Genomic DNA, 24,324 nt, shown 5'->3' on the forward strand with positions numbered 1-24,324 from the left:
ATAACATGCGAAAAAATAAGAACATGAATGGATGAATAACATAATGGGCCTATTTTCGTATTAGTCTTTCGCAAAGCGGAGACTAATTGAGCTAATGGGTGGAGTTTCCGATGTTTTGGTACTACTTGGTTCTAGACTTTGCACAGTTGGACTTGCACGTAACGTGGCGTTTGGGATGGAAGTTGTCTTTTCACGGCCAATCCTCGGGGCATCTCTCATTTGCATTAGAATCAGGGCATCCTGAGCGCAGTACGCCCGAGTAGGCCGGGCTTGACATTGTGGAAACAGAAATAGACTCACTGGGGTCCGTGCCTGACATTGGCAGGTAAATTACAAGCTCACCCCTAGTGGATCATGCATTATGTGACATGGGCTATTGGTGGCCGCTTTGTACCCACAATTGTACGTCTGTGTGTGCCAACCCATTTAGAGACGGGGGTGCTATTAAACGATTTTTAAGATGAATGACTAAAATTATGTCAGTTATTTAATTGATTTCTATAATGATTCTGAAGAATTGTCGTGCTCTCTTGTTGAATGAAATCCGATGACATCCACCACACACATCAACAGAGCACCAAATTTACACCTCCTGCACTTTGGGTTGGACTTGCTTTTTGCGAATCTAGAATGTAGTCGACTTTTTGTAATCCAATTTACAACTACACTGGCAGGAACACACAACTATGTGTAGCGCATTTATCAAATTCATAAACATGCTGATCTAGACCATTGCCCCAGCATAATAATGACTATGTGACCCGTTTGTATGCTGAGTGCAGACTCCTTTCTGTTACCAAATTTTTGAGTGAGTCAGGGCGCAGGCAACTCGGAGCGCCGGAATGCCCAGATAAGCGCAACAGGGCCCCAAACATACTAGACTAGACTTACATTGACATAAAAATTATTATTAATTTAAGAAGTTACGCCTGTTTTTATGTCGAGTGCATGGGCACTAGTCTACCAATTTAATGCCCAAAGTATGAAGTCACTGGCAAAACATGAATCATGATCAAATTTCTTCAATGTAAATATTTTTTATTTTAATATCAACTGAAAAAAAAACTGAAACATGTTAAAACGTCATCTTTGACAAAATTGCATTTGAAATATATTATCATACAGTGAGAAAGTTCAACTGGAGTAAACATTAAACATGAGCCCAAACATTAGCCCTACGAATGGCTGGGTCAGAAAAGTATATGTCCGCGACCATAATGACCTCATACAGGGTGCTTCTAAGTTGCTCAGTGCAGGCATGGCCAGAGTAGCACGCCAAATAGTGATAGTTTTGAGGTCAAATTCATGAAATATTTGTTTCTTCTCAAGGTTTCTTCATTTCAGTTTGAACACGCAAACATTCTAGAAAAACTAGACTTAACAAAATTATCAAGAAGGAGAAGAAGTATGGTTAGAGAGAAAATGATGGCAGTAATGGAACTTGTGGAAGAAATTGCGCCTAGTATGGACAAAAAAAAAAAATCTACTGTTAGGATTTTCATTGACTTAAAAAAAAAATAATTGCCACTGCGGATCATTTTATATTGAAGGAAAAGGTTTTGGAGATAAATGGATAATCAATTGAAGATACGTGACGGGGTTCCCCAAGGGTCTGTGCTTGGTCCTACCTTATTTATACTATGTATCAATGATATTAGCTATGTCTGTAAAGTTTTATTTGCTGATAACACAACTTTATATTGTTCCGGAGAAAATATTGAGCAACATCTGACTACTGTGGAAATATAATAAAATCCAAGTTTTTATTAGCAGAGAAAATGTTTGCAATTTGAGTTTACAACTTTGTAAATGTAAATGTAGAGAAGTTATGTTACGTCAAGTAAATAAAACACTCAAGTTTTCATTTAGTGTTCTGTTGTTTTTTTTACCTATTCCACCAATTGATTCTAAGGGATTTTTTTTTAATGATAATCCAAATAATCATGAAAGTCCGAGCAGTAAAAACGACTGCTATGGTCATTCCATTAGTTGCAAAATTCTGGTAGACCGAGTGTTAAATGCACTCAAGTGACTTTAAAACGCTTAAAGATAAGAAGTAACATAAAGTAGATGTGTGTCTCAGTTAAAGGTGTTAATTTATGGAATAATTGGAAAGGTGTGAATCACTTGCTGCGTTCAACAGGAGGTTAAAAAAAAATTACTTTTATGTAGCCCTTGATTGTCGGGGGGTACCTAATGATGTAGCTGTGTTTGTCTAACATCAAGTTATGTGTTGATAATCAGACTTTAATATCAGATGTGTTAGTGTGTAAGAAGAGCAATTAATCACCGTGGAACATCATTCAATCTAACCCGCGGCTGCAGACCCGATACAAACGCGGTTCAAGGACATAAATGTCAACTGCTGGAGAGTCTCACGCCATCATCGAAATGTGCTCGCAGAGCCTTGTTGCCACCAGCACGCCCACTCCCACTCCTGACGAGACGAGATTGATAGACCCGGGCTGAGTCGCTCCACCTCAAGTTTCCCTTCATGTCAGGCGTCTCATTCGGCCTCCGCAGCCCGCACCGTATCATTGTGAAGCATCTGAACTACAACAATCCATTGCATGTGAATGCAACTGCAATGTATGACTGGCAATGGTCGCTGCATTTTTGACAGCGCGTTCATTTGTCTTCCTGCAGCGCCGCACGTAGTCGCCTGTGAAAGGCTTTCAGCGCGTTCCGTGTTAAGATCATTCAGGGGACGGTCATTGATGTGAGGCGCGCTTACATTCTTCCGTGACGTGCCGCCTCCCTTACGTAACACCTTTCACATTCTCCTCTTGCAATTGTGAGCTTATACAACCCACATTGTTAAACTTTCTATTATTAATGTTCTTAAAGGATGGAGCCTTTGGTTTCATTTGAGGGTCTGAGAGAGAAGAACAAGAGGAGGACACATTGCTTTTTCCGCAGGAGGATATCACTAATCCAGTGTTTCTGACCCTTATTGAGCCGAGGCACCCATTTTAAAGGAGACAAATCACCCGGCACAACGCCAAACAAAAATACTGAAATGATGATCTCGTCTCCATTTACTTACAAATGGACTTACTCAGGCATGTGTGGCAGCGCAATTGAACACAATGCTGATACTTGCAGTCACTAAGTCATTCATGTTATGATGATGTATAAATGGCAACAGGTGGGAATACATGTTTATTAGAACGTTTGCCATCTGATGGAAAAGCATTTAGTGGGACTGCCTTTCAGCATTCAGGCATGCATTGAGATACGCACGATCCGACTTACAAGTTGCTTTTCAAGATTTCAGGTGACATTTGGCCATTTTTTTTTTTCTTTTTACTTTGACTCGCGGGCAAAAATCAGAATTTTAGCACTTCATGGGGGCAGATAATTCAACTTCACAGCAAGCAGAAGCTTTGGAGATAGTGAGCCTGAGAATTACACGTTGTGTATTTTAAAAGAGCCACACAATTCCGCTAGCCTAATGCCATGGTGTCGGTGTGATAATCTTTTCAGCCAGAGGTCCCCAATCACCGGTCCGCACAGAGACAGACAAAAAAAAAGATTTCTGTGTGCTGAGCTGTAAATGAAGGAAGAAGGAAATCCCAATTGGCACAAGGAAAAGACTTAGCGGCGTGAAAGAAACGGCAGCATTCCCTTTGTGGTGACGAGGGAAATCTAATTGTAGATGGACTACAAATGGAAAATATATTTCTGATACATCTGGTGCTAGCATATCTTCATCTCTTTTGATACTGATTAATATACAAAGTAAAATCCCACGATATATGCTATACCGTTATAGTATACGGCAGAAATTGTATCCACGATGAGTATCGCACATCTCTACTCGCAAACATATTTTCTTTTTCTTGGCCAAAAATGATGATATTCTACAGTTTACTGAATCACCAGTAAGTGTGAAAGTCTTCTTGATTGACATGATCCACAAACTGTAATTCTTTACATTCTATTTAATTATGTTTTACAAAGCAAATATAGAGTGCTATTTTTCTTTATTAAAAATACATTACAAAATTTGGGGCTTCTTTGGGGGTGTGGAATTTCCATTTGTTTCACCGATTTGAGAGTTTATCAATGGCAAAGATAGATTTTCAAAGATATATTCGGAATTCTTAAATAATCCTTTTCTGGCAAATCAAGTGGAATTGGCTCACTTGCTAATGATTTCTCCTGGATCCCTTGTTAGGAATCACCGCACTAATGTACCCCATTTAAAAGCATTGCAGTATACTATATATACCGTATGTTGCCGGTAGGCGGACGACACTGTAATAAACACATTAGCTACCAGGGCGCCGGCAAGACGGATTCACAGAGGCAAAGAAATGAAGCAGTGCCATGATTTGCATCCACTTTTTATAAACAGCATGACTAATGGTAATATCTTGAACGGGACGCTGGCCCATTTACATCGCCAAGCCACCTTGTTTTAGTCTTCTGAACTACACCAATAATTCAGATGCGACATTATCATGCCGCCAATATTGACACACACACACGCACTCTACATCCGTTCCTGCTTCTAGAAGGGGAAGGCATGGCGCCTGCACACCATGCATTAGTAACCACATGAGTATCTCAATGATCTCTGAGCATGCTGTTCTACTGAGCAGTACCGATGTGTCATTTTTATGTGAGTTTCTTATGAGATATTAGGGCAACCAATAAAAGCATTGTGCGACCATGGCGTAGGATATAATCACTAGAGATTCCCCATCTTATGTTTCTATGTTTAGTTGTAGCCGGTCTCCATAGCAACACTACCCAGTTTGGTGTGCAGCGCAACGAGACTGGAAGAAGCTTTTTAATGAGATTTTGATACCTTCAACGTTGCTACAATGACCCTTTTACAGCTGATTTATTGACCGTGCGGCGGTTTGCTGGCAAGCATTAGGCGCTCGCTCTCATTCATCACACCCAAGGAAAACACCAAAGGAGAAAGTGTAGCAATGCAGGCTGTCATCCCTTCACATCCAGCAGAGGCACACAAAAATGCGGCCAAGCAATTCTCTTAGCGTCTCTCATCACCATCGTTTGCGCTTGACCTAATTTCATCGCCCTCTCACCCACCCCTTAAATGTCACAAAACATCCATAATTAATTCCTGTTGCTTTAACATAAATAAATACATGAAGTCATTTTGAACAGCTGCTCTGCAACTCTATTCATAGCCAGCGTAATGATTTATTAACGCCCTCATCAGGAATCGAGTGCCCGCTTTTGAACGTTACATCTCGGTGACAAGTCCAAACGCAATATCCAGCCACAACAAATGACACGTCTCCGTTTTAGACAAAAAGCTGTTGAGTGTAATTCTCATAATTATAGCCACCAGGGATACACTTAGTGCGAAGGCAATTTAGGAGGCTATGGTTGAGTAGCGTGGATGCACACAGTGATGAAGACTTGATTCGGTAAGTGACAATCAGGATGGCCAACACAACGCCTTCAATAATGGATCTGGGGGATTTGGGTTTCCTCTCAACTACCTGCGTGTCTTTTGTTGTCGGGGCTGGCCTACTTTCTAGCCTGGCTCACGCCATGAATAACTCTGTCTGGCTATGTGCTGCAAAGCCTGAATCCACTCTGGCTTTGCTTCAGGAGATCTCGTCAATGAAGGTCTGCATTTTTTGGAGGCTTCCTGAAAATAAGGCACTCAGGCTGAAAGATGTATCTTTACATAATTGGGTGAAGATATAGCGTTCATTTGTTGTAAATCACCATTTTAGAGAAGGACGGAATGTTTAGATAATTTCTTTCACTTGGAAAATAATTCAAATTTTGGTACTAAGGAATGGGTGAAGGTTGATCCCGGACTTGTGAAGCAAGATCCTGGAACCACTGATGGAAAACAGGAGGTGTGAAGCTTTATCAAATTCTGAGTCGCTCTTGACCATGTTAAAGAAAAAAAAACATTTCCAGTAGGCCTGCACAATTTATCCAATAAATATCATCATCGCACTAATGGCCTGTGTAATATGCATATCGATCGTGCATTATCCAACACTAATATCGCATCATATATCGCATGTTTTCCAAATATCATGCAGCCCTAATTTCCAGGATGACTCAGAAGAGTTCATCTTTACTTTAGATAGATATGTGGTGTGCTCGCAATAATTATTCCTCCATTCAATGTTAAGGCTCCTAAAATGACGTTTCTGCAGGATGTGAGAAAACATCGGAAATCACAAGCAGACAGTAGGAGGCGGGAGGTTTTGGGAAACACATGACATGATGACATTGCGCTCAATAAAAGATAATGTCTTGAAGGAAACCAGCTACAGTGAAGATAAAAGTGACCGAAGGTTCTTGGTCCTGCTAAATCGAGGATGCCTCCAGTCTATTTTGGGTGTAATTCCACTGTCGACCGCTGGATGGCGACATACTATTTTATTTGCCACAAAGAAGAAAAATAACAGAAAGCATTTCAGGTCAGCCTAGCTTTTGCTCAATATTATTAAATGTTGAATCCTTTTTAATTCTGCTTTTTACTTCCAAGGGAAGTGACAGCTGTAGGTTTACTTCATGTATATTTTTGGGCATGATTTTTTTCATGTCTATTGTGAGATGAAAAGTTTTTAGTGTGGGTGATGATTTGTTTATTGTAAACACATTGCTCTCTCTTTTGCTCTTTCCCATTATATTGTGTGCGTATAAATGTGTTTGTAAGATTTTTAGTGGAGGGTGTTCTCTGAGGTGCAAATTAGAATGACATGTCTTTGTACATGTTAAGAGCGTTCCTTCAGACTGCTCAGATGTCACCGATCGCAACACGTCTGTAAAGCGGCTTCCACAGAGAAGCACCGAGTGTACATCAGCTTTCTCAAGATGTTATTTGTTTCACTCAAATTGCATGAGACTTTTAGCGCAGGGCTTTGTGAATTAGAAGTTATCAATGAGGCACATTCGCATAGATGTGGGCAATTTATCCACCAAATAAATGCGTATTACCCCACTTATACACGCGCAATTACCACCGAAGCATTCTGCTTGGCATTGTAGTTAGTGATGCATTTCACTATTTGCACATGCTTCGTGAATCTGTTTGCGCCATTTTTACCGGTTAGCACCACGCAAACGCCGTACAATCCTTTAGTGAATCTGGCCCTATCCGACATAAATGCGTTCTAAAATGCCTAAAGGGAGTATATGAATATGGTATTTCTGTATCACGATTTGCAACGTAATCCCAGCTATGGAGGGGGGATTAATGTGCAAACATGTTTTTTGTTTTGGGAGGCGGCAACAGATTAAAGACATTTCTCTTTATGTCAATGGGGAAAAATATTGTCAGATCACTCTGTCTACTTTTTTAATTATTGACCAATATTATGTGTTTGAAATGTCTTGCTCTCTTTGACGGTGCAATGTTTTGTTTTTTGTTTTTTTTTTTGGGTGGGGGTCTCCTGAAAAGGGATGTGTTTGAAGGTATGAGGATACATACACGTTTTGCGTAACGAGCATGATAATAGAACAAATTAAACCCCTATCTCAAAGCACCATCTCAGCGCATCTGATAATTATTTTATGCAGCAGCGTCGAAATGAGGTGCAAAACCAAATTGCTGGGGGATTAGACTCACTGCATAGCCCCAGTTGCACGTCAAGCACTTCAAGAAAAGGTTAAAGCAGGGTCTGCCTGTTTTATTTATGGGAGTTCATTTCGGATCAGATGTCAGCAACAATATTAGACGTCATGATGTTTTCGTCTCAAGACTGAGTGATGAAGACAAACAGCGAAAGCGGCAACTTTTCCAGCACGCACGCATCATGAGTCCTGTCAAACAAATTGATTGGACGGTGTTATTATTTTCAAGCTCCATTCTGCCTTCATTTGTATTGAATTGCTAATTACATGTGACACCACTGTCAGTGACTTGAGGGTGCAAACTTGCTTTTAAGCCAGATGAGTGTCTTGTCAGTGATTAGAGTGCAGCGTGTTTCTACGCTTGCATGGCAGCGTTTGACTGTACAGGAGGATGCTTTGTGATTATCCGCTCAAATTTCACTTTGCCCGCATTAAAGCTGAGTTGAGATTTTCACATCTGGGTTGAAAGCTGGAGGCTATTCCCACAGAACAATGGGGCACACTCATTTAAAAAGAAAATGGCCTGCCCTAATTAATATTTTACATCAGAAACACTTGCAAGGGACATGGCAGCCAAATGGAACAAAATCCTTCATAATAGTTCACCTGATTGATGAGTGAATGCCAATAAGAAAAGACCAAAAAAGTACCCCCCCCTCAAAAAACCCCCCAAATGTGTTTTTATGAGGATACAAGTGATATTCATATTGATATGATACTGACTCCATGATATTGTACATTATAAAAACCTACAGTAATGACAACATTGCATTAAATTAAAAAGATTTAAACTGATATTGTCACACTGCATCAATTGTATTGTCACAGTGCTCTTGTTTGTGGTGCACCCACGTTGACACGCAGATGGATCATCAGTACAGCACTAATATTAGTAGTTCTTTGCAAAGGATAAAGAATGTCCGATTGAATACTGCTATAATGAATGTCGACATGAGTTGCTCACTGTTTATGTTCAATTCTGGCAGGGAAAAAACACTCCCTGATGAGCATATAAAGAGATATATGAAACTTGAGGGGAAGCTATTTTCAACACGTTTGATTGGTCAATAATGACAAAAAGTAACACCTTTGTGTAGTGGACTGAGAATATTGTAGATGACTAAAATAAATAAATAAAAAATAAATAATTCACGAAAAGTCCGACACCACCGTCTTGCTGCAATTAAAGATATATATTTAAGGTAAGTCCACAATCCATCAGTACAGAATAAGACTGCTATACAACATCAGCATTCCACCTCACTTCAACCTGCTATATGATTCATAATTTCAATGATATTCATTCAAATAAAATTTGAAACGTTTTGCATGTTTTGAAAGCAGGTAAATTGACTATGTTTACATTTTGTCAATATTCAGAATAACCCATTTACATGGGAGATCAAACAGTTACTCCCGTATGATGGTAATTGTGATCAATTGGGATATCTGGATCTAAAGAGCGATGTATGTACTATGCCATGACACAAACATCATTGCCGCTTCTTATGTTTTACCATCAATAAAATATATATCCATGTCTTTGCCACACTAATAAAGTAGCAGTGGATTTTTTTTTTTGAATATTTTTAAAAATATTTGTCCTTTTTTTTCAGCTGGTGAGCCAACCCCCATTTTTCACGGCGAATGCATATAGGAGGCTAATCAGCGTTTTTTTTTTCCTTTTAAAGAATTCTTCAGGTTTAAAAAGATACATATATTTCTCAACCTCCCTCTCCATGCATTCCAATGTAATTTTCTCTACTTGTGGGTCGACCCGGTCCCGATTCCCGAGCCCCCACAAATAGGGGCTCCACTGTATGTTTTATTTGCAATCATTTTGTACTCTACTTGCGAGGTGTTTTTAGGCCATGGAAAAAAAGTGCTTCAAATGAACGCACAACCATCTTTAACGGACAACCCCTTTACCCACATTAGTCCGTTAAATTAGGTTCTACTGCATAACTTAACTTGAGGCTATTCATTACTTCTACATTCAATACCGCTTATTAGTTTAAAAAAGCAGCATTCTATTCTAATCATATTCTATATCCTCATCTAAAAGGCAAATGAAAAATAGTGCCATCATCCTCTTGAGTATTGTCATCTTGGGGGATGTTAACCTAATTTCTAAATAAAAGGCAGGCACTTTAGTTCCATTTTGCATGAAAGGTTTTACAGACTGCATGAAAATGACTGAACAACGAACAGGATTATTAGCTGGAACGTGAACACAATTTTGCCCCAGTGGGGGAAAAAACGTTTTTTCCGACGACAGGAGTAGTAACTAGCAATTCCTAATGATACTCAGTCACGGTGACGGTCTTTGAGTCACGTGGGGCACATGAACATGTTACATGCGCCTAAGAGCTTTTTCGACACGTTTCCAAGAATGTAGTTTCATGACACGAGTCTCTCGCTCTCCCTTTTCTTTCGTGACCGACTCTGGTGGGAGTTTCACTCGGAGGACTCTGTGCCTGGGGGTGGGAACGTATCATCACGCTGCAGAGGAATGCGGCTGTGTTCTGTGGTCAAAGATGAAGAGAATTGTCGCACTGAAGACACAGCATCTTACATCTATCTACACGCTACTTTACCCACTCAACTGTATGCCATTTGAACAATTTGGGGGCTTTTTGTTATTAACAAGATAGTCGATGATATTCTAGTTTACCAAAGTTTTTGACATTTAGGCCTGGAGTTTTTTATTTCTGTCTAAAGTCATGAGTCAGCATAGGGATGCTGGTGATTCTCAGCATCATTACCTGAATGTGCTGAGTAGCAGGTGCACAACTGGGGTTGGGAGGGACGCGTTCTGATCATTTGTTGCTGGATTCACATTACTTCCTTCGACATGAGCTTTAAATGAGCCGAACAGGCGCAGAGGTAAAAAAAAAAAAAAGGGGTCGCAGGTGTGGAAAATAAGAACATCTGACCGTAACAGAAGCAGCACTGTGGGTAACAGCAAAACGCACAGCACAGGGACAGCATACTACAGTGGTGCCTTGAGATACAAGTGACTTGACACGTTTTTCAAGATATGAGCCATCGTTCGACTGATTTTTCTTGCCATGACTTGCAAGCGTAGACTTGAGAATGAACGCTATATCCTGGCAGTAAACTCAATTTAACACAATTTTCTCGAAGAAGCAGTTTGGCAAATAGTAAACATTTCATCCACAAAAATGTATCTGCTTAATGTCCCTTTAAAGTTTACTGTCAAAATAAACATAAACAAATAAAATTATACAGTGTTTTTAAAAACTAATATTAGTGCTGTACTAATGAGCTTGGAGAGGAGTTGAGACATCTGAATGAAGCATTATTATGAATCTCACTTAAGTTTTGGGTAAAACTTCCACTTCAATATCATTGCCTGCTGCATTTAGGCAGGACAGCCTCGAATTCAAGTGGCATTCATATTTAAGGCCTGAATGAAGAATAACCATCAATTTGACTTATACTGTCCCCAGATGACCAAGCAGTATTTAATTGATGCAGAGCAGTGTGACACAAACTGTTCAATTCTTTTTAAGTCTATGCCATTATTATTGGATGTTTGAGTCCACTATAATGGAGTGCTATTTTTCCTCATTAATTCACATTACAACAATTATTTTTTTGAGGGCGCGGGGAAAGCTGGAACGGATTAATGGCACTGCATTTCATTTCAATGGGAAATGATAATATAAGATGTGCGTGTTTTGAATGACATGGTCACTGGACAAAACTTGGAGGTCATCAAGAAACCACTGTGTTATTTAAATCTGATCATTTCTCTGTCTTAAATTTCTCATTTCCAGATAATATCATCTCCAAGCAAGACTATTCAAAAACACTACATTACCTGAGCCCATGCAGAAGCATTGCGCACGCATGATATTTTTTTTTCCCATCTCATTTTTATTAATTTAAGACAAGACCTGCCGTTTTTAAAAAGCAAATGCTTGCTCATGCTGAAAACGTGGCCAAGAGTTGAAATATAAATAACTACGTCGCTGCTGCTGCTGCACTGGCTGCTTACAGGACATGCAAAGGCACTTCTCACTATCTGCGGCAAGGGAGCAAGCAGACATGCAGCCACAGAGACCATTAAACCGGGACTCTGTGGTGTGAACTGACAGGCAAAGGAGGAGTTAACTGCATAAGAGGAAAGGAAAACACATTAGTGCCTCGCTACTCTCTGTGAGTAACATAATGAACTCCTAATCGCTGCTGAGGGTGTAATTCGTCTATGAAATCAGTGCCAAATTGAGATGAGGAAAATCACTTTCTGATCCATCTCAAGCAGTTGCTTAGCAGAATGGATATCGAGTGCCGTGGTTCTCCAAAGGTTCGCCATAAGTAACGCTTTCCTGTCAGCATCGATATTCTGTCGGGGGAAAACTTCTCTGTTTTGTGCACAAATGTCGGCGCGCAACACGCACGTCTCACGAGTGGGCCTGATGAATGCATCTGTATTCCAGCGGCTGCCGGCCAGATAAGCAGTCCCTCGTACAGAAGGTCAGAATGTCATATTCTCAATCAACTCCGGGATCACCCGATGTCAAATGCTTTCTTTGGGTAAAACGGAGCTGTCAAGAGATGGAATGTGTCGAATCAAGCTTCATTCCCCCAGTTCCTCGCCGCCTGCCTCCTCCACTTGTCCCTCATCCTCCTCTAACTGCACCTGCTTGTCTGCCTTCCCAGAATGCTGCATAATGGTGTAAACGCAGCCCTCGGCGTGAGAGCCCAGATAATGGCATCTGGAACAGCCCACACCCCCGTTCGGATTGCTCCTCGGGCATTTCGGAATTCTGGTCGCAAACCCCCTCCCCTGCTTTTTTCATGTGCTTATTTCTGTCTGTGTTTGGACAAGTCTGGGTTCCCATGCAAAACGGCGCAATGAGAAATCAAACGTAAATGAGCCCATAAGTTATACAGTCGTGAAATGAGTGTGCGCGGTGCCTGGTGTGCGCTGTTTATCATATTGTGTCTCACAAATATGCAAGTGTGCCTCTGTGTGTTTGTGTGTGTGTGTGTTTGGACAAGATAAAAGGAAGGCTGAAGGGCTGACTGAGAATATATGAGTTGAAGGAGACACCGAGACAAAGCAAAGGGCGGAGACACAGACGGAGGGGAGTCAATGACTCACCTTCTCAGCAGACTGGGCCGTGCCAAAGAAAATGGGGATGAAAGCCAGCCACACGATGCAGGTGGTGTACATGGTGAAGCCGATGGGCTTGGCTTCGTTGAAGTCTTCAGGTACATCTCTCGTCTTGATGGCGTAGATGGTGCACGTCACCATCAACAGGATGCTGTAGCCCAGCGAGCAGATGATTTGTAGGTCTGTAATGTCGCACTTCAGTACGCCACGGGCCAGCATGGGGTTAATGGTTTTCTGCTCATCGTAGTCGATAATGGTGTTGGGGGGGTCCACGGCGAACCACACCAGAACACCCAGCAGCTGCACGCAGATCAGACTGGACGTTATGGCGATCTGGGAGGTGGGGCTGATGAAGCGTGGGGCCGTGACCGTCTGCTTGCCTTGCTCGAAAATCCGGTAGATGCGGTTGGTCTTAGTGAGCAGCGCCGCATAACTGATGCACATGCCGAGACCAAGGAAGATCCTCCTGAAGGCGCACACGCCCACGTCGGGCTTGGCGATCATCAGGAAGGTGATGATGTAGCACAGAAAGATGCCAGTCAGCAGCACGTAGCTCAGCTCTCGGCCCGACGCGCGCACGATGGGCGTGTCGTTGTAGCGTACGAAGGTGGCCATGACGAAAATTGTGGCGATGATGCCGAGCATGGCCAGGAAGACGGGGATGACTGCCCACGGGGAGTGCCACTCCAGTTTGGTGATGGGAATGGGCTGACAGGCAGTCCTGTTGGGGTTGGGCCTCATGTTGTATGCGCACAGTCGGCACGAGGTTTCATCAGACTGATACTGGTATCCGTCGCAGAGCTCACAGTGCCAGCAGCATGGCATCCCTTTGACCCTCTTCTTTCTCTCTCCAGTCTTACAAGGCAGACTGCACACTGAGATGGGCAACTCCTGATCCCCGTCAGGCCACTGAAGCTCCTCCAGCTGCAAGAGGAAGAAATGAACAGGATAAGACAGTTTGACACAAACAAGAAATATATTGAGACCTGGCCAATACACCCACAGAGAGTAAACGCGTAAGAAACGGAACCCACTCAAGCAGAGGGAGAGTGAGCACACTCTGGAGTGAAAGGCCAGAGTTAAGACTCAAACCTACAACCTGCTTTCTGCAAGGCGGCAGAACTGATTCATCCTGACTTAAATAATTCATCAGCAGGACAGTGCAAAAGTAGCATCTGTTTAGATCACACTAGAGCCAAGAGACTTGTATTATTCTCAAAGGTAAAAGTGATTGCCATGGCAACAGAGTACTTTCCTACATTAGATTAAAAATAATGAGAAATGCCATAAACCAGTTCTAATAAAGGAGCAAGTCAGGTGTGAAATATGAACACGTAATGGACTCTGGGTTGCAAATGTCTACTTTAGTCTTTGCCGAGCTGTTTGTACTTATTAAACTCATCTTGTCAGTGTACAAATACAGTGCAGCACAATCTTCAATTCTTACCCGAGGGGCCCTGTGACCGTCCATTATCCAAACTCTAAAAGTCTGAAACGCCGTGAAAAAGGGTTATTTCACTTGGTCATGGAGATTTAAAAAAAATCTATGATGGTAAATTTACTTTGATGATGCTTTTTGGATGAGTTTCTCATTTATTGTGAAAGTGTCCTTGCTCCAAAGTTCCCATGGCCGCTGCATGGATTATAAGTAAAGTCGAGCTGCAGCATTAGAACAAATCTTACTAAATATGAACCTGAATTTACAAGCATTGTCATATGGGAGGCCTCTTATGTACCAACCAATAAGCTGACAATAAATAGGACATAATCATCATAATGTACCGTGGTGACTTGACTTAAGAGTGACCCAACTTATTTTCAACGTATGAACTGTGCCTTGGTAGATTTGCCATATGAACATGAGCAACTCATCTAACTTTACAACAAGCAGTAGTTTGGAGGTGGTGAAATATTCAATAACTAAGTTCAAATGTAGTATCAAACGAAACATCAAATAAATGGAATTACACGTTGTGTACTTAAAAAAAAAAAAACAACAACAACAGAATTTTCACTTATCCAACAGTCGACATGCTTAATATTAACACACAACGAAAAAGGCCAAAAACGGGCTGACAAATAGCATCAATAGGCAGGTGTTTCCCAACCAGGGGTACAGAATTGCGACGGCAGTGCTAGGGTTACGTGGAAACATTTCATAATTTATTTCCAAAGTGATAAGCAAATCTCTGTAAGCCCGTCAATTAAGTGGCGTGCGTCCAACAAGTTTTTTCCCCAGCAAAACAATAACAAGTGGCACAGCCATGCAAAAATCAATCGCCAAAAAAACAAAAAAAACAAAACAGCACGTTAGCTTAAATGTCTCATTAAAGTTAAACTGCTGTAGTGGGTCTGAAAATACTTTACGTTTTTTTTTTTTTGTTCATGACATTTTAAGTTGTAATGCCTGTTTAAATCAGTCTAATTCAAAGTAGCTCATTTTTTGTGGTAAATGTTACGAGTCATATGCAAAGGAAGACAGCCATTATTTATGTTGATTACAGTTTTTTCATTTCTATGACTAATTTATTTTCAAGGCAACTTATTATTCTGGGGTGTTTAATTTCAATTAAAAAGGAGACAATGCCTGACAATTAAATGTCCCAAATTAAGGAGACAATATAAAAGACTTTCATTTATGAATTAGTTGTCTCTTGCGCTACTTTTGGATAATCTTTGACATACTTTGGGGGTTCTCATGTAATGTCAAAATGTTTTGGGGGTACACAAGGTGAACAGGGCTGCCAACCACTGCTTTATGCAATGGATATTTGAACACAAATGGCTCAGGAACACATGTCGACAGACAATGACAATACTCAAAGTGATTAGGGTGTAACGACAGGCATATATTTCTATCCTCTGTGGAAAACCATCTAATACAGTATTATTCATATTGACATCAACCGAGTCAGTTGTGCAAGTCTTTTTCACGTGTGTCTCCATGTCATTATTATACTCCCCCCTGTGCACACAACAGAAGAACCCCAGGTGCCAGAACGGGTTCTTGGCATTTTCAGGATTTCAGTGAGGAAAAAAAGCGTGCTTTGAGTTACCAACGTGGTCATAGAATAAATTAAGCTTTTACGCTGAGGTACCGCTGGACTGTAGTACGCTGTATGATACAGTGAATCCATAAATTCAATAAAAACAGTTAGTGGCTGAATGCTGTATGCATCTGAGATACACAAAATTCTTCTCATGCAGTTTCATTTAGTGCATTCAAAGATAGATCATAGAGGATTAAAAAGCCCAAGAAAGTACAGAAACCTTGGCCTGCTGTGAAACATTGCTCCAACTTAGATCAGGTCCCCAAAATGTGCCAACAGGCAATAAATTGTTGATACAGGGTTACACCTTTACAAACCCCTTTAACTCGTCCACGACACACCGCTGCCGTACACACGAGTACACACACATGCATTGTGTGTTGTGTGCGCCGGCATGACAAATGGGTCGCTTCTTTGGTGTCTGGCTAGATTATCATCTGCCATTTATCTGAGGGCACCGACGTGCCATTTGTTATTTGGACAATGAAGGGTGCTCGCTGGAAAACCTCCCGATTACACACAGTGTGGAAACAGTAATGAGCCCAACAGCTCTGTTGCTATGGCAACCACAAGCAAGAATGTTGACGGCTAGGACTCTCATGGTCGTTAGTGATTTTGCTGTAGTGCTTAATTTGGCAGTTCATATGAGCTGTTGTTAGATGGAAACGCTTCACGTTAGAGGCAAAGTGGATCCGTTTTTATTGCACTGAAATATAATTGGACTGCGACATTTGGTTTGTAATCATTGCAAAACAACCACCAATATCCATCCACCAGAAGTTATTTCACCTGTGCTCTCAAATGCTTTGCGTTAAGTTTAAATCCTGTGACCCAGACAGCAATTATGCAAATGCTATCTCATCTGTATGGAAATGCCGTGATATTTGTAATCTTAGTGATGTGGCGAAACAACGGCATTTTAGCTCAACCATATTTGCTTTGAGAGAAAAAAAAATATCAGGTTCTTTATGGTCCACATGAATCACTGAAGTCAATTCTCGTGTTGTGTCAGTGAGCACCGACGAACATTTTGCACGGCAGCTGTCTCTGCACCACTGCACTCATATCGGACCATAGAGGTCTTCTGGGGTGAAGGAAAGATATTTTAAGTTACCATAAAATATTATTTCCCCCACGGTTATCTTTGGGATACATGGGAAATAATCACATTATATAAAATCTCATATCAAGATATCTTATAAAAGCTGTGACATCTTACAAGTTTTATCTGCTTGAGTTATGAAAGGAGTATATTCACTTCCATCTGATGCGTGATCATAGATTTTGAGTGTCATCGTGTTCAGTAAAACCAGCAGCAAAAAGCCTTTGGGAGTAACACAGCAAGTGTGTATATCGGAGTCACTTCTCAGAATTGGAGACCCTTTGTGACCAACACTGAACTGATAAAGACTGACAGTTGACTTAAAAGCTCTCATCCTCCAAAACATCCGCGAATCTAGAGAGTCATATAAAAAGAAAAAAAAAGGCCTTTCTGTTGTCATCCTACTTGTAAGAAACCATTTAGATTAGATTCAACTTCATTGTGCAGCATACAGGTAGACAGGAGAGGTTGAACGACCAGATTTTTTTTGTAGTCAACTCTGACGTGATGATCGTTGAGGTGGCATCGAGTAATCGATGGCATCACAGAGACTACGCTTACTCATTTTCATTTTCCATTCAATCACATTCAGACACTAAGTCATCTATTCACGTTTGGATACCTTCACGGTCTCTCAGACAGTTGGAACACCAATTCATGGAACAAAACCTCAAGGGTCACTACTTGCTTCCGTATTTAATAGTAGTATATCATTTAAAAAAACTACAGAAGGAGAGTATGCCTCGCAATAAAGTATTTGAGCAAACCTGCAGCTGCAGAGTTTTATAAGCTAAGACTGCCGGTGAGACCCTGAAGGTGTCACAGTATGATTTGAGATGGCTGTGTGAGTCGGGCGGTGGGGCGACTGAAAGGAAGAAGGAGCGCTTACCGGGATTTCGTGTACCTATTCTTGAACATAAACCATTCATTTTTACAATAAAGAGGTTATTGATCAACCCCTGCTTGTCTTCGTTTTATTGTCGAAGCAGACATGGCAGTATGTTGTCTGTCTTATCAGAATTCCAGGATGGTTTGCTGAATTTGATGACAGTTGACGTCAAGGTGCAGGCCACTCGTCAGCTAGCGTTAGAGGATGCCTTTTCAGATGGCAGCTCATGGCACTTATATAGACTTGCAGATTTTGCAAGCGACGATGCTATCCGTCTTATTTTTAATCAAATATTTCAGAGCTGCTAGTTAGGTGTGGCAATTGATTTGCAATTCATCGACTTCCAAGTTATAATCACGCATCAACTCATCCTCTCAACGAGTAGTTAACAGATGTACCACAAGAATATTTCAAGTGAGTTTCGCTGGTATTGGGCTGAAACCTCCCACATGGCTTCACAAATCGACACCATTGGTCAGTCCCTATGGGTGGCTTAACTTTCCTGAGTGTTGAAAATGGTTAGCTCTCTTGGATGATGTAATGTTAAAGGCTTAGCATTTTGCATTTCCTGCTTTGATGGTTCTGGAGATACAAGGATTCCGCCCGCCGACAGCGAACGTTTCAATTGCAAAGTTGTCAAAACTCAATGAGAATAAGAAACAGCTAACGGTTTACGCATCCTGATAAGACTGTGAACATGGAAATGTGAGCACATGACAATATCAGTGGTGGGCTGCGCATTTGATACATACAGTGAAGGCACAAACCACCTCTAAATATCAGCACTCTCATGTCGCGATAACAGAAACTGTGGTATGTTTCAGTATGCAATGTTTGAAAAATAGGAGCGGCATGGATCAGTGGTCGAGCGGTTGTCTCCCAAACCAGAGGTTGTGGGATGCTCCCTGTTCCTGTGACCATGTCGAAGGCATCCTTGAGCAAGATACTGAACCCCTAGTTGCACCTGATGCTGCGGCATCAGGTGGTGAATGACAAGTCAGTGTGAAGGGCTTTGAGTGCCTTGTAGGTGGAAAAGCACTATACAAGTGAAAGGCCATGAAAGCACCCAAGTCCATTGAACAATGCACACTAAAACCAGGAGATATTCCAATTGCGTCTTTCCTCTCTCCACTAACGTTGAACACAGTTGACTCACAATTTCATAGTGGTTGCAGCTCTATCATTCGGCATCATTTGCACAACTGTTGTTGATCAATATATGTACACATTATATTGCTTCAGGACTCTTTGCATCATTTACACATTTGTTGATGTATCCATGTTACTGCACTACTGGACATATTACATTGCTTCATGACTCTCTGAACGCTTATGTTTACGTCCTAAATGTATACTTTTTTTATAGTGGCTCGTTTGCTATGAGAGCAGCTTCAAATGCTGGAGACAAATTCCTTTTGTGTTTTAAAAGACTGGGCCTCCAAAACCAATAAAGATAATTGTGATTCGAAAACGCAATATAACAGCACGCAAATGTGCCGCACAAACCATCTGGAGCAGTTTAGAATCAATATTTATCTAATGACATAGCAAAAAAAACATTAAGATTTAAATAAACACGTCAGCAAAAAAAAAAAGTAAATTACACAAACAACAGCAAAACTTATACTAATGCAAACAATGACAATCATTATCTCCTACGTACGTGGCACTGTTTGAACCCTTTAAGGCTTAAAGGAGGACAAGATCCAAGATGGCCAATTTTTCACGGGAAAAAAGCTCAGTTTATATATTTTTGGATAAGGAAACTGAAATTAGCATTTTAGCATTGATCTCATTTTTACATGCAAACCTATGATGGCAATTTTGAAGCATCCCTTTAAGCAATGGACATTTGAACAAAAACAGCGCAGCAACAAGTAGACAGACAATAAAACAGTCCTCACAGTCATATACTGTATTCTTATCCTCTGTGAAAAACGACTACATCAATCCCACGTGAGTTCTAGGCAGGAGATGCCCCACTGCAATATGATTGGCTGCTGCATCCAGGTAGGAAAGTGTTTACATTGGCCTACATACCGCCCCCAGGTGGCCAAAGTGTGCATATGATTATAAGCAGCACAATGTACAGTGAATTAAATGAGAAATGGTGACAAAAACTGTTCAATTATTTTTTTATTAATTTATGTCATGACTGTAGAGTTTTTTTGTATGTTTCATACAATAGGGGAAGGTTGAAACAGGTTAATGGCATTTCCATTCCTTTCAACGCGGAAAGATTATTTGAGGGTGTTTTGAGCTCCAAGCGTGGTCAAGCCAAGGGATGAATAAAACTAATTTCTCAAGATACCACTGAAAATGTTGGTGCAGGTTTGAATAACGCTACATACATACAGGCAGCAGAGTCTCCAATTTGACTTTGCAGACGGTCAAATTATTTGCTTGGCAGTAAAAACCCAGTTTGAAGTACACATTTACCTTAACACAACATACAAGCCTAAAGTTCATTTGTTTAGAGCGTTATTTATTTATTTATTTATTCATTTTTAACTCTTAGTGACATCTGAACTATTTATATATGGCTCTCTCAAGTTTGGCTGTTTCCAACCCTGCTTTGTCACTTATTAAACCAGCATGTTACATCAGCCATGAGCTCAGCCTAGGAAAGTGACATTGATCATGCTTGGTTTTGCACAAATGGATACCACAAACCAGATAGTTGTATGTACTTTTGGGGATGAACAGAGGGATGCAACTAACTAATATTTTTTTTTAACACTGGTCAACATAGATTTTTAATCAAAGCTGGCTTTATTCGCCCCTTAACCTATTTGTTACATTGATTTAAAAACTGGATTTACTTTTTTGGGGGGCATGTCAGATTTTACAGAAACTTTCATTTCTTGCATTTCAGTTCGACGTATATATGCCATGCATGTTTTTGGAATATGGGAGGAAACCGGAGTACCCGGAGGAAACCCACGCAGGCACGGGGAGAACATGCAAACTCAACACAGGAAGGCAGGAGCCGGAATCAAACTCACGACCTATGCACTGTGAGGCCATAGTGCTAACCAGTCTCCACCGTGCCCATATAATTATATAATTAATATTATCATGAAGAAAACAAGATGTAAAGGATTTGGACTATTTTAAATTAAACAAAGTCTCTAAATGATTACCCGAGCATCAAATTATTGAGCAATGAATTTGGTAATGGATTAGTTGTCGATTAGTAGTTGCACCACTAGTGAGCAGTATTTCCAGTACTAGACATTTGGCACAGTATTCTTTGTGACAGTCCGACATTGTAATTGAATTATAACAAAAAACAAAAACACTCTCTGGCGTTATTGTTCGGCCTTGGCAGATATCTTCACTCTATTGACTGCTATATGCAGCATATATTCACCAATTTCTTTTCTAAATCACATTACCACCTTATTTCCAGGATGTCAGTGAAAGCTAAAGTAGTGTCCTCTTATGAGATAGAAAAACAGACGTGTGTGTGTGTGGGGGGGGGGGGGGGGCGCACGTGGGGGTATGTGTGTGTGCGTGTGTGTGCGAGACATCTGTCTTATCTGCTGCCAGCTAGAGGAACTTCCCTTTTATGTTTGTAATAGGAAAACAGGGTATTTCTCCACATCGATAAGTAGAAGTTGTTTGCACCTGAGCTCACGCTGTATTTAAGATGCAAATGATGTCCTACCATTTCACAAAAAGATCCTTCACTTTCCCAAAAGACTAAACATTCATACTCGAGCATATACACTAACTCCAACATGCAGCAATAAAGGAATAATACAATTTAGAAATGTACAGGGGTGCCGTGATATACGAGTTTAATTCTTCCTCTGGCCACACATGCACCTCAAGACTCTCACATCTCAAATGATCTAACCCTATAGAAAAGAAGGAAAATTCCATTAAGCTGTTCCAGCACTGTGCCGCCTTCTGGTCTGCGCACCTTGGCCACAAGCAGGCAGTATAATAGAGACACAAAGAAGAGTTTTACAAGTAAGTCAGTAAGCATCATTAATACTAGCATGATTAGTTTCGAATACAGGGAATGAAAAATATATGCCTGTGAGTTTTGGTGTATTGTCAGCCTATATGTGTTGCTGCATAGTTTGTGTGCAAACATCTGTTGCTTTAAGGGTTAAACTGCGACACAGATGCTATGCTGAAGCTAATCGATGGCCATTTTTCCTTTTGTGTTAGTATTCAGCTGACAGACTTGAAGGAAAAGTTATGCGCTTGTTTTAAATGCACATGGACTGCTCTTTGTTTGATGATTAGTTTGGCAGTAAACTGCAACTGTGAGTGGCAATAAACAGCTTGAAGAATGTTTTTGAAAATATTTTCGCTATCTTTCAAACTGCTCCTTGTTGTGAAGTGAGCTGAGTTGACTGCCACGATACAGCATGCACATCAGAAATGGTTGCTTTTAAATCAAAGCAAAAAACATCTGAAGGAGGCGTCTTACCTCCAAAAGCTCATAAGTCGGGCCACTCTCAAGTCAAGGCGTCATTGGAGTTGTTTTTTGTTAGCCTAATAGAATAATTGCCTAAGTCATTTTTGAACGTTTTGTGAAGAACACAAAAAAGAAACAAAAAAAAAAAAAAGAAAAGAAAACAAGTTGCCTTGATTCTTCTTAGCTTACACAGATCGGATCAGCTGGAACGCATTTTAGGCAGAATCAGTGATCGGTTGTCACAATTTGTTGAACAATCAATGGCATCATTGATTTGCCGCCATAGTTAATAATCCAATATTTCTCATCGTAAACAGTCATGGGGTAGTCGGTGTGCCTCCCCACACTTCAACATCTTCCCTGTATCCATGTACATTTGTGCTTCCTTTCTTTCTTTAAATTTTTTTTTTAACTATATCTGTCGTGATAGGAAGTTGAACATTTCTTCGGCAATTATCCTCATGGCTAAGGATTTGAAGGTGTACAAGCGTTTTCAGGAAATAGTCGTACCCTGAGCTGCAGACTCTCCACCCACTGTCCGACCGCCTTATACTCCGGGATGGAGGAGTTGGTCATCTGGAACTGGAACAAGTCGTAGCGTCCTGGAGCATCACCGTTCTTATTAAAGACAACCGGGGTGGCAGCACTGCCTGTACACAGAGAGAAAAGGTGGCCATTGGTGAGACAGGGTGTCGCATTAGATCCGAAAAAACAAAAAACAAAAGCATGAATCTGTAACCTCTCTTCTCTTTTGCTGTGTGGTGGCCTAAAAGGAAATAAAATGCCTGAGTTTTTTTTTTTTTTTTTTTGGGATCCAACCTCTACACACCGTCATGACCTACATCCTGCACTTGACCGTAACCGGAAGCAAGAACGCCACCTCCCTACTGACCGCTACTGCAGCACCTCACCTCCTTCCTATATTCATCATCGGGCCAGTGCGGCAGCCACAGGAGAGCTAGATTCCACCTCCAATACGTGGCTACATTACATTTGCTGGCTCTCGGGTGCTGCCTAACAGTGAGCACTGACTGTTGCTTAAGTTACCGTCAGGACCATGCATACTAGGCCTAGATTCTCAACATTTTGGCTTTAAGCAGCACCACAATGGATTTGAAATAGCACGAGCAAACGTGCTTTAACTGCCGACTTTAAGCTTCAATTTGGGGGTATTTACATCACATTTGGGTGAGCGGCGTAGGAAATACTAGTATATGTGCCACCCACTTTTGAATGGACCAAAAGTAATGCAACAATTGGCTGCTCAGCTGTTCCAACGGACTCAATTGTATTTATTGATGACGCGACTGCTGACAAAAACAGCAGGAGGAATTCTGAGGTGTTTTGAGCAAGGTGTTTATCTGCTCATATTTCACTTCGGAAGGCCTTGAGCAGCACTTCACAGTGCAGATGGACAATGACCCCAAGCATACATGATTGTTTATTTGTCCCATTACTTTTGTTCCCTTAATAGGGAGGCATATACATAAAGTACTGTAATGCTTCCACTATTCACCAAATTTGGGAGTAGCTGAAATTATGCACGCAGTTAAAGCTCAACTTGTTCCTGACGCTTCAAATCTGTTGTGGAGCTGGTTACAGCCAAACAGATGACGATTGTGCCCATGTTTCAATATCTATGGACATGACTAAATGAAAACCTCCAGTTAGAGGCGATGCGTGGCATTCACACAGCAGACAACAACAGGATATGGAGGCAGAATAAACAGGTCAGCCAACGCGTCATATGGCCTCCATCTGCTCTCAGTACGTAACAGCCTGTTTTAAGCAGAATCCTGAAGATTGCACTAATTAATGTCACGAGGACAACACAACCTTGTTTTTTTTGTTGTATTTTTTTTTTTAGTTTTTTTTTTTTTTTACCGTGTACAGTACCGTACATGTTTATGCATGTCCTCAAAGGACATCCTCCCAGTAGAAGTGAACGTGGAACAGCATTCAGATGAAAACACTCTTGCTTCATTTGAAACATAAGGTCTAAATTGTTGACGGGGCATTTTTTGATCTCAGTCTGAAGCAAGATAATGAAAAAAGAGCTACATGTGGACAGGATCAGTCACCTTGGCACTGTGTTCAGTGGGCCATAAGCACAAATGG

The 24,324-nt window shown here is 41.0% G+C and overlaps 1 protein-coding gene across 1 annotated transcript in view; it reads right to left on the reverse strand.

Moving 5' to 3' along the window:
- The window catches only part of grm7 (glutamate metabotropic receptor 7), a 118,218-nt gene that overhangs the window by 9,975 nt on the left and 83,919 nt on the right, over positions 1 to 24,324 (reverse strand). Inside the window, exons 7-8 of the mRNA XM_088290282.1 lie at positions 22,717 to 22,856; positions 12,719 to 13,654 (exon numbers count right to left, since the gene is read on the reverse strand). Of these exons, the coding sequence (XP_088146408.1) occupies positions 12,719 to 13,654; positions 22,717 to 22,856 (1,076 nt within the window). The remainder of the gene's footprint in view (positions 1 to 12,718; positions 13,655 to 22,716; positions 22,857 to 24,324) is intronic.

Source organism: Idiotropiscis lumnitzeri, chromosome 3 (genome assembly GCF_059441095.1).
Source record: "Idiotropiscis lumnitzeri isolate Australia: NSW breed Sydney's pygmy pipehorse chromosome 3, RoL_Ilum_1.0, whole genome shotgun sequence".
Taxonomy (NCBI): Eukaryota; Metazoa; Chordata; class Actinopteri; order Syngnathiformes; family Syngnathidae; genus Idiotropiscis; species Idiotropiscis lumnitzeri.